At 37.3% G+C, this 12251-nt stretch overlaps 1 protein-coding gene across 1 annotated transcript; it reads left to right on the forward strand.

The window, feature by feature from the left end:
• Positions 1–97: 97 nt before the first annotated feature.
• On the forward strand, positions 98–1502 carry LOC113344323 (putative leucine-rich repeat receptor-like protein kinase At2g19210). The gene is made up of 6 exons (XM_026588328.1): positions 98–229; positions 384–519; positions 612–680; positions 869–940; positions 1031–1102; positions 1215–1502. The coding sequence occupies exons 1-6, from the start codon at positions 115–117 to the stop codon at positions 1330–1332; spliced, it is 582 nt and encodes a 193-aa protein (XP_026444113.1). The 5' UTR covers positions 98–114; the 3' UTR covers positions 1333–1502.
• Positions 1503–12251: the final 10749 nt, after the last annotated feature.

Here is a 12251-nt window from a genome sequence, read left to right on the forward strand (position 1 = left end):
TGGCCATGACTTTTGACTAGGTCGTTTGAGATTTAGTCTTATGCATGTATTATATACCCTCAGGTAATGTCATTTAGACTCTTGTTTGTGAGTTCTAATATAGTTTGCTTCAAAATGTCGATCATGAAGAATACAAAGCTCAATCTTGATTATTCCATATCAGTGTTGTCTTTCTCTCTTCTCATTTTATCGGTATCGGCACAAGAAAACGCAACACATCCCGTTGATGGTAAGGTTTCTAGTTACTTGCTAGCTAATTGATAGATCTTCCCGTTCCCATTTGGTTCAAATGCAACACATCCTATCTTGAACAACTTATGCACTTTTTCAAAGTTGTAAATTGTTATATTCCATCTGAATTTGTTTGAATAATGTTTAAACAGTTGCGGGGATAATTCTCATACAATCAGCTTTTCCTGCACTCGGGGTAGTAAATTCAACGTTGACTGATCCATGTCTTCCTACACCATATTCATGGGTTACTTGTAACTCGGATAATATCCCTCGAGTAACAGCACTGTAAGATAAAATCCTCGATCTCTTCCTGTTCACAATGGGATGCTTGACATTTTTTGTTCGCCTAATGATCTTGTATATGTATCAATTTTCAGAAATTGTGGCAGTAAAGGCCTATCGGGAATCCTGGTCGATTTTAGCTTAATGGATGCACTTGAAATCATGTGAGTAATTTAGAGCAAAAGTGCTTTTCAAAATCATTTTCAAATTTTATTACAAATCTAATTTTGTACTTTCTACTTCTAAAAAATCGAAAAGTTACTACTGACCGTGTATCCAAAATCCGCTATTTACTTAATTAATTTACTTATATATTTGTTTTTGATTCATGGTTCATAAATTCTTCCTGCAGAGACTTCAGCAATAACCATTTGACACAACACTTTCCTGACTTTCTTGCCAAATTTCCTAAACTCAAAGAGTTGTAAGCTAATATTCTTTCCTTAATGAAGATCAAAATATGTACTGCTCTCTAATTGTGTTTATTAATACTTAATTGTGTTTTTTTTTGTAGGAATTTGGCAAATACCAAGATGATTGGAACAGTACCTACTTCATTACAGAAGAACCAGAACTTAAAGTTGACGTAAGCGAAAAAAATATGTCAACTGCACTGAATTCATGTCATATTTGATTGAGTTTCTATAGGCATATTATTCTAACTATTGATATGTTGTTTATTGATTTTTTTGCGTCAGGGTGTTGCCGGGTAACCCGTACTTGTGCTTTTCTGATGACGACTCATGCAGCTCGATACAACTTAAAACCGTCATAATGTTTCTAATGATCGCAGCTTGTGTGATAATCATCGTCTAGGAATGGCGTGAGCTCTCATCCAAGGTTGCAGTTCGTGAAATAATGGTTTTGGGAGCTTTCTTTCATTTATTTCTTAACTGTAACTGTTTAGCCATTAGGAGCGTCGTTAAAGTCGTTGGAATAGGGGAAAAATAGGAGTACGTGTAAGAAAGTACATTTGCTTGAAAAAATATTAAAAGGACGTTTTAAAATGTGAAAACTACAGCCACACCCATTTTTCAGATTTTGCACACTGTGAAACCCACCGACAAAAAAGTTCAGGCGCGCACCCATTTCTTCGGTCAAAATTATTCCTAAACCCAGAATTTTAAGAATTTTGTTTGCATTTTTTAACAGTTTAATCTCCTCTTTTCTGTATCTAATAATTTCATAATCCAAACCAAAACCAAATTGTCCATCAAAATCAGATTCAGAAGAATCCATCAACTCTAAATTCCTTTTCTTCTTTATGTAGTTCTATAGTTTACCATTGTTGGCGGTGGTGTTGATGGTGTAAAGTGGATTTTGATCTTCTCAGCCTGCTGGTGATGATGATGTTGTTGATGACTGTGAGTGCAACTGCTAGTGTATGATTCTTCTGAATCCGATGTAGCTAGAGCTGACCTCTTCTTCTTTGAGAAATCCTTTGAAGTCCCAACAATATGAATTGAAAAATCAATCAATCAATCAACCAATTCAATTAAGCAAAGCACATTGAAATTCAAACAAAACTCATGAAAAAATTAAGCAATTGATTGTTAACTTGCATCCAAGAGAACAAAATCTGAAGGAATCAAGAAGACTACGCTCACAGACTTCACAAGTAAACAGGGAACTAGACGGAAGTCACGGAACCAGGTTTCCTAGACCAAATTATTATTTGTGTCTTCCGGATCAGGTGCGGTAATTATATACAACACTTTGTAGGTTTTGGTTTTGGGTGACTACTACTTTTTCCTGCTAGTCTTTTCAGTTCTTTTGTGAGACATTGTTCAAAAAGAACTAAGCTACTGTTTCAGGGTATTTAATGGTATACTGTTAGAACTAAAATGAGAGGAACTAAGCTTAACACTGAAACGTATGGAACTAGAGCAGTAATTTTTGTTTGAGCAGATATAAATTAAAACAGCGGATTCAGTCATTACCTTTCTTGCTAGAGCAGATGATGACGGACATTATATACATTTTATTCATTATGTTCCTTCAATATCAACGTTTTGAGTTGTGAATTAAAGGCCGTATGGATATTGTGTACACACTTATCCCTCGGATCATTTCATTTTAAGAGGCATGATGTGGCATGATGTCTGTCCACATGTTGACATCAACATTACATGAACAACATCTGCCATCCATAAGTACTATGCTCTACTCCTCATGCACTGGCTAGCTAATGATGTGGCGTGGTGGGAGCCGGGAGGAATTCAAGAGCTCATGTGTGTAATTGCATAGATTAATGATTTGTTTTGCTCTGTCGTGGCCAAGTTTCAAATAAAATAAGCACATTAACAACTTAGCTTACTGTATGAAAATGGATGCATAACCTGTTATGAATCTACAAAATTTGTTGCATAACTTGTTATGCAGTCCAGAAAACCTGCATAACCTGTTATGCAGGTTTAATTGCAGATGATGGTGTAAATACATGAAAGAAGATGATGGTGTAAATACATGATTTTGACCAAGAGCCCCCGAATAACTAAAAGATAATGGTTTGCGTGAGAGTTAATGAAACATGAAAGAAGATGATGATGTGGTTATGATTGCATAACATGTCATTCAGTCGAGAAACTGTCTGCATAACATGTTATGCATTCGTGAAAATGGATGCATAACATGTTATGCATCTACAAAATTTGTTGCATAACTTGTTATGCAGTCCAGAAAACCTGCATAACCTGTTTGCGTCCGAAAATATGGCTACATAATGCATTATGCATCGAGAAAATAGATGCATAACCTGATATGCATCCGTAAATATGGATGCATACTGCATTATGCATCAATTTTTTATATGTACGGCTAAAATCAACCAAAACAATGGTTACATAACTTGTTATAGATGCATAACTTTGTTATGCAGATACATAACTTGTTATAGATGCATAACTTTGTTATGCAGATACATAACTTGTTATGCAGTCAAAAAAATGGTTGCATAATTCGTTATGCGTCTGCAGAATGTGTTATGCATCGTTTTTGGTGACCGCATAATGGTTAAGTATCAAGTTTTCAAAAAATTTCCCTAAAATGAGGATCACCTCCGATTTTTTCGTTAAAAACAAAAATTTGATATTCTTGTTTGTACTCGTTGCGTAGCTTTTTTAAAAATATTTCCAACGATATAAAATTTGTAAAATTCTAAGGCGCGGATTTTTAGATATGTTATGTCCAAGTTGCGCTGCCAATTATACCCCTGAAAAAGATAGTATGCATAACGAGTTATGCCTGAAAAGATAGTATGCATAACCAGTTATGTATTGATTCATATAATAATTTCATATAATTATGGGTGTCACGGTATACAAAATTAATTGTGGGCCTGAGAACAAGAATATTATTTTTATGGGTCTCCCCCTAGTTTCCCCTTTTAAAATTGGACCGCAGCTGTTAACAGGGCCGCAATCTTATTTACACGACCGAGTTTTATGCAGGGCCCAAAGTGACAAATGTAAGAATGATTTTTTAGGGATCATGGTTTTTTTGAGGGGACCATGGTTTTATTAGGCCACCTTCCCTATAGTGATAAGGGGTGTTCTAAAATGTTGAAATGACTAACCTACCCTTAATCTAATTTAATTTAAAACCAACCTAATAACCACCTATATATATAACCACCACCTCCTCCCACCACCACCGCCGATTACCACCACCACCACCTCCTCCGATTATCACCACCACCAACCACCGATTACCACCACCACCACCGCCCACCACCGTCGATTACCACCATCACCACCTCCGATTATCACCACCACCAACCACCGATTACCACCACCACCTCCTCCCACCACCACCACCACCGCCTATTTAAGAATCTAACAACATCAATGCAATCACAATTAAGTTCGGTTACATAATAATTTTATCGAGTATAAAAGACGTCAGCCGCAACCTGATTCTGCCATGGGACCACTCCAGAGGTATTTTCCAACAAACCCTTCGCTTTAATTTGATTTTGATTGCTTCAATCGAATAGAAATCGTCAAAATAGGGTTTTAATAGGATTTACAGAGCCATGTTCGGTTAGGTCCATTTTCCAAAAAACCCTAGTTTACTAACCGAACTTCTTGAAAATGAAGAACACGAAGAACAGTTCGGTTCTATTGGATTTAAAACTAAGTCACCGAACTCTCTGTTTGGTTGTTTCGCAAAAAAATTTAAAATTACAAAGTAACCGAACTCCACCCTTAGAACCGAAAAAAAAAACAAATCCAGTCTAACCGAACTGTGTTGTTGTGGCCACTATGTTGAGTTCCAAAATAACCGAACTTAGCCAATAGAGTTCGGTTTGTTCGCAAAAAATTTTAAAACTACAACGTAACCGAACTTAGCCAATAGATGCTGGAACTTCACATTTTTTTTGTTTGTTAAGTTCGGTAACTTCACAATTTTATGGCATAAACCAAACTCAGAGTTCAGTTGGTTAGATGTTAGGTTCAAGTTTGCGAAAGAACCGAACTTTGTAAACTTATATACTCTTATATTACGTAAAGTTCGGTTAGATCAAAAGTGCATGCAGTTTGCGAACCAACCGAACATAACGCTGTAACTCCTAGAAATTATTAGATAGTTCGGTAACCTTCGTGTTTTGAACAGGTAACCGAACTAAACTTTCAGATGAGTTCGGTTACTTGTTCATCTCACGGGGCAACCGAACTACAGCTTCAGATGAGTTCGATTACTTGTTCTTCATATAAAGTAACCGAACTGTTCAAAATCCAGTTCAAATCCGGATCATTTTGAAGATTAACAAATATTCTAGGAGAGGATGGAGATGAAGAATCAGATGATTTTTCATCATTTGAATACTCAAACTTAGTGAATTGGAAAAAAAATTATTTTTCATGTTTTTCTCCTTCATCTTCTCTAACTCTAATCTCTCAATAATTCTACTCAACTAATAATAAACCCATCTTTTAATTTAATCTCACTAATTGTTTTTAACTAAATCATTCACTAATCATAACCTAAAATTAATTAAGAGGGTAGATTAGATATTAAATAAATAACTAGATATGGGGTGACCTAGAATTACTTCTAATTCCTTTACCATGGTCCCCCAAAAACAACCTAGTTTAATTGGGGGATATAACTTCTAATTGGGGGACATGCACTACGGGACAAAAAAGGTCACCCAATCCTAATTTGGGTCACCCCTTAAAAAAATATTTTCTAAATGGCAAAACTGCCCTTATATGATTAGTATTAGGAATTAATTAGTTTGATTAGTGTGGTAAGTGTATTTAGATTAAAATCTGATTTTAGGAAAAAAATTATGGAAAATGTGTTTTATGTGTTGAGAAGAAGAGGAGGAGTTTTGAGAGGAAAACCTAGGGTTTTTACAAATGGGTGATTCAAGTGGAGGGAATGAGATTGGTGAAGCTTCAAATAACAACAATGATTGTGTTGATGGTAAGATTGTCTCAACTAATGATACAGGTTGGATGTTTGATGAGGAGATGTTGATAGAGGAAGGCATGAACAATGGTTGGAATGAAGATCCCATTGCTCAAGATGAAGGAACTAACACTCAAAATGAGGAACCCCAAGGCCAAAATAATCAGGTAAACTTCCTATACTCTTCAAATTGTCTGAATGGTGCTCCAAGTGGTCGAATCATCCACACTATGGAACAACTCAGAGAAAGGGTCGTCATAGTCGGGGGGTGTATACCCAAACGACTCTCTGAGGTCGTCAGTATATTGACACTACCAATAACGACTCAAACCTGCAACTTTTCTAGGTTATGAAAAATCGTTAGGGTAGTGTGTTAAACATTGACGACCCTTTTTAACTAGGTCACTTAGAGTCGTTTTGTTGTTTTGTTTACACATAGACGACTCTAAAACCAAAACTCTCTGTAAAAAGTAACACTTAGGGTCGTCATACATGTAGTCATATGAAATGACGATCCTAGCTATCAATTACTAATTTCTTTTAGAGTCGTTAGTTTGATTAGTTATATAAAATAACGACCCTTGCACTAGATTCTCATAATTTTTGATTTCATAGAATCGTAAAAGGCATACATCTCGCATAACGTTGCATTGAAGGAAATGAAATACAATAGATAATAAAGGTGCACTTATACACTTAATCATATATGGCGTAGTTATATCTAGTGCCTTCCAAGATAAAGTAGTAATCGTGGAGCTCAAACTTTTCCCCACGAAACTCCTCATAATAGCGATACGCCTTCCCCAACTGAAAATGCAAATATACTTAGTTAGTATCGATCAAAGATTTTTATAAGTTTTACCTCTTGTTCAAATACTTACTCTTACAACACTCAACATATCCGGAAAGGCTTCCCTAACAGCCTTAAGTTCTCTTTTCAAAACATCACACTCGAATTGTATCTTCTGGAAGCGTTCCTTGACTTGTTTCAAAGACCTTGAGTTGCAATTTCCGTCCAACGCCACAAAAACGATGAATACGCAGTTCCACCAAGCATCTGATGTTTCATCAATTTCTTTGTCTAGACTTTCAAAGTGGTTATTGACTGTTTTCCAATCTCTTGTAATGGAATAATTCTCTTCATTAGTGAATGGAGTCATGATGTTTCTCTTTTTTTTTTGCTCTTAAATGGTAATTAAATGAGAAGGAGAAGAGGAGGTTGATAATTAGGGTTTTGATATGGAATAGGTGAGATATAGGCCTCTATATATAGAATGGAGTGACCAAACTTCCTCAACCACATTTGGTTGAGTTAAATTCAAAAATAAATGCAACCACTAACATGAATCGTTAATCCGTAAAGATTAAAACCAAACAACTCTTCATATGTACTAGAGAACGACTCTTAGAGTCGTTATTTTATATGTATACAAGGTGACGATTCAAGGTGAAAACTGAGCAGAGTTGGTTAAATCTATCAATGTAGAGTCGTCACTTTATAAAAAAGAGTCGTCATACATCGAGAAAAGGGTCGCTTTTCTACAAAAAATATGGGTGACGACTTAAAGAGTCGTTCACCTGTAAATTATGTTGACGACTGTTTGGGTCGTCATATTAACATCTTACAGAGTGACGACCCTATACTGATTTTGTTGTTCTTTTTTTGTAGTTGGTTGTACAGGTGAGCTCTCAATCTGAACCCCTCGACACTGTCGGCCCGGATACCTCCCAAGCATATATGACCGATTTGGTACGTTTTTATTGTTTGAGTAAATGTATATCCATACGATAATTGTTTAATTAGTGTTTTATAATGAACGTGTTATTTGTTTTAATGTAGACGTGGAAAACAAAGGCTGAGGTCAAGGAATGGATTATTTCCAAGGAAAAAGAGAATATGTGCGTAATTGTTCAAAGAAAACACGTTGATTGTAAGCAAATGGAGATGGTATGAGAGAGAGCGGGGGATAAGGAAGAAAGTCACAAAGAGAAGAACTACAAGTATGTGAAGAAGAAGACGAGGGTCTACAAAACTTCGTCGAAGAAGATAAAATGCCCCTTCAGGATTGTTTTCAAAAGGCATCCTGAAACTCTACTATGGTGGATGTATAGTATTCCGGATGGTCGTAACAACCATCCTCCACCTAGTACTCTTTTAGGGCACCCAGTATATGCCTGATTGAAACCACATCAAATGGAAAAGGTTCGGCAGATGAAGCGATGTAGGCCCCTTAAGATTCTAAATGCAATAAAGGAGGAAGATAAGTCAAAATTGTGTATTCTTTCCACAATCTACGCTGCCAAAGCAACGATCAAGAAAACTGAATGGGATGGTAGATTAATTATGCAACAATCAGAGTGGTTGGCAGAAAAACATAACTATGCCATGCAAACAAGGGTCGGTCCGGGCGACAAAGTGACTCATATTTTTCTTGCCCATCCTAGGATGATGGATTTGGCACAGTGCTTTTACCAGGTCTTTTTCATAGATTGCACCTATAAAACCAACAAGTATAACATGCTGTTGTTGAACGTGGCTTGTCATATTTCGGATAAGCAATCATTCACCGTGGCATGGTGCTTTATGGAAAAGGAAGAAATAGAAGACTATGTTCGGGATTTTGAACAAGTTAGGTTGATTTACCGTGGAGAAGAGACACCGCAGGTTATATTTACAGATAGGGATTTTGCAGTCATGAGTGTCGTTCGTCAAGTTTTTCCCCTTGCTCAACATTTTCTTTGTGCGTGGCACATCCAAAAGAATATTTTTAATAATTGCAAGAATCAAATCCAAAAGATCAAACCTGCAAAGGGTAATCAACGTTCCAAGGAGTAAGACGAGCGTCTTAGTAAACTTTCAAAAAAAGAGATAGCGGAAGAGAAAAAGAAATCCAAGGAAAAATTTGATGAAGAGGGGGATGTATGGGAGGATTTCTGCAAAGATTAGGACCTTTTGTTCCATTCGAATACCGAAGTAAAGTACTGTGCAAATTTTCAAAAGTTCATCGATGTTTGGAGTACGGATTATAAGAAGGTGGTCGACTATTGCCAAGATACCTGGTTGAATCCTTGGAAGGAGAAGTTTGTTTATGCATGGACCAATAAGTACAAACACTACCAAAATGAGTCCACCAGTATTGCAGAGCAGTCCCATGGACGTTTGAAGAAAGTTCTTCGAGAAAACACTGGTGGGGTAGTTACTGTACAGGAAGTTATTCATGAGCACGCCCAGGATGATCTTAGCAAGATAGTGACTCATATGGAGTATAGTAAGGACCGTTTTTTGAATAAATACCTGGAAGAAAAACAATTGCTACGCGGGGTTTTGCACCAAGTGTCATGGTAGGCAATAAAGTATATGATGGCTGAACTTCACAGATTTCGAGCGAAAGCTTCAAGTGGAAAAGTGATGAACTGTAATTGTACAACTGAGACGTGGCTTGGCCTCCCGTGTAAACATAATCTTGGTGGTTACAAGTCGCTCATTCCTATTGAATATATCGATCCTTTTTGGAAGCAACTTTCATTCACCCCTAATCCCACAGGAGCCGTTGATGAACAATTTGGAGACCTTGAGATTGGCAAGTATATCAGTGAGAAATATGAAAAAGCGCATTGTGCAGGAAGACAGATATTGGTTTCTAATTTGTGGCCGGCTGCCCGTAAGAGCTTGGGAGTAGAAGAAGAGCCAATCAAACAAAAACCATCGGGCAGACCAACAACAAAAAAATCATTTAGAGAAACCGTGAAGGCGGCCAAGAGTTGCAAAAGTGACCCGTCACGTCATGATTATGTCCAGACGGAATATACAGAGTATGAGAAGTCTCTCCTCCCCAAGGCAAAGGGTCGACCAAAAAAGGATGATTTGACCCAAAGTGAAACAGAAGTGAAACGAATGGAAGACATGGATGTTGCAGAGCATGTGGTCGGTACCCAGAAAATCCAAACTAGCGGAATGGTGACCATAAGAGGTATTAAGGGAAATCCGCGCACCCCTAGAGATTCTCAAGAAAGACCACATCGTGTTACTTATACTTTGTATAAAGAGTACACCGATCAACTTCCTCACGTCATCTTGGATCACCTTATATCCACCGACGACGTTGACGACGATGGAAATTGTGGTTACCATGTTGCAACGGAACAATTAGGGCATTTCAACGAGGCCGACGAACTTAAGCTCACCCAAATCCAATATGCAAGGAAAAAAATGGCAGAAAAGCTTGTTCAGGACAAACAACTGTATTTGACAATGCTCATGGAAAGAGATCCAAAAGAGAGGGAAATGAAGTTTAGGGAGTTGGTTTGTAACGTGAAATGGAGGACGGGGTCGAAAAAGGCCGGTTATAAGTTTTGGATGCAAATTCCTTTTGATGGTCAACTCTTAGCAGACACATTCACTTGTGTGGTAATTGTATTCAGCAAAGTCTTCCCCGGAGCGTCTTGTATGTACGTACCCTCAAGAACTCGGTGCGACGCGACGATAAAGAAAAGAAGAATTGTAATGGCATATGTCAACAATAACCATTACATAGGTTTGAAGATTTCCGAAGAATGTCCTTTACCACGGGTGGCCTATGGTGATTGGGGAGACTACACCAAGGAGTGGACAAATCAGTACGAGTATGGAATGAACCTTTGGAACGCTATGGACCCAACCCCGGTTTACGTATACATGGGCGATGAATCGTGAGACAAGATGTACATTCAAAACTATGCATTGCATTTTTAAGCATACTTTTTGATAATGGTTGTATCCTGAACCCTAATATTTGTACATAGGGTCGTCAGTCATATTTTCAGATACCCTAACGACTCTAATGGCCCAAATTAGGTTGTCTCCTGGATGTTTTCCCAACATAGGGTCGTCATTGGTATTTTCAGATACCCTAATAACTCTAATGGACCAAATTAGTTTGTCTCCTGGATGTTTTCCCAACATAGGGTCGTCATTGGTATTTTCAGATACCCTAACGACTCTAATAGTCCAAATTAGGTTGTCTCCTGGAAGGTTTTTCAACATAGGGTCGTCATTGGTATTTTCAAATACCTAAACGATTGTAGTGAATTGTACAACAGTCGTCATATTGACAGTGTATACAATGACGATTGTTTGCAAAAAACCCCAACGACTCTTTTTCTATACACTTTTTTCCCATAAAAAATAGCCGTTACAAATTATTCTATAAGTAGAGGAACATAACAAGGTGCAAAATCAATTGAAAACAACCTCATGAAAGCTTTTTTTTAATGGCAATTCCTTCATCAATGGGTGCAAAGTCGAGGAAGAGATCGAATGAGTTAAAAACTATTACAGCGTCAAAGATCTTGACGAAGAATAAAAAGATGAAAGCATATTTTGGATAAACGTTGGTTGCGGTCCTTTCCTTAATTCCCACGCGCATCTAAGCTATGATTATGAACCGTCCCACATTCGTGATAGAACAATTCACGTTATGAGATTGTGCAACAAGTACAACGAGTTTCTCGCGAGGCACAAAGGCGGTAGACGTGCGGCCCAAAAAGAATATACCAAATGGAGAGGAGAGCAGTTTCATCACATCGAAGCCGCAATGGTAGTTAAATCTCGCACCGGAAAGAACAACAACATGTAATGTTTTCATAAAGAGTCGTTATCAGTTTTAGTAAAAAAGTGACGGTTATCTCCAGAGTCGTCATCTTGTGTAAAAACAAAACTAACGACCCTTATTTTGAATTTCAAAAAAACAGACCGTTGGGATCTACTTCGCCATCCAAGAGCTCCTCTTAAGGAAAAAGTGAGTATTCCGTTAATATTTATACTTTTGTCATGCTTCAAAGTTATAACATTCCTCGTTTAATTTCAGCTGGAACGTTTCGATGGTTTATGGACAATACGTAATGGGGAAACTAAGTTCCATTCACCATAAAGAATATACAACGTTGACGAACATTTGATGCATCAACTTCAAGAATACCCATATTAACTCTTATGTAATACGAGATAGATGTAATGTTATTTTCCTAATGAAATCAAAATCCTTTCTAGTTTCAAAATGAGAGTCGTCACAGGTATCCATAGCAGAGTAACGACTCCTAAATCCAACAAACAGTCGTCATTGACATGAAAAAGCTAACGACTCTAGCCAAATAAATTCAAACCTCCTGGATATATTTTGTTAACCAAGGGTCGTCATTGATTTCATTATAAACACTGACGACTCTATCCAGAAATATTCTTTCCATCTCCTGGATGTTTTGGGAAAAATGGTCGTTAGATCTCTATTTGAGGATATTAACGACTCTGTGTGTTGAAGTGGTAAATACAATTAGGGTCGTCA

The sequence above is a fragment of the Papaver somniferum genome, unplaced genomic scaffold (genome assembly GCF_003573695.1).
Source record: "Papaver somniferum cultivar HN1 unplaced genomic scaffold, ASM357369v1 unplaced-scaffold_76, whole genome shotgun sequence".
Classification (NCBI taxonomy): domain Eukaryota; kingdom Viridiplantae; phylum Streptophyta; class Magnoliopsida; order Ranunculales; family Papaveraceae; genus Papaver; species Papaver somniferum.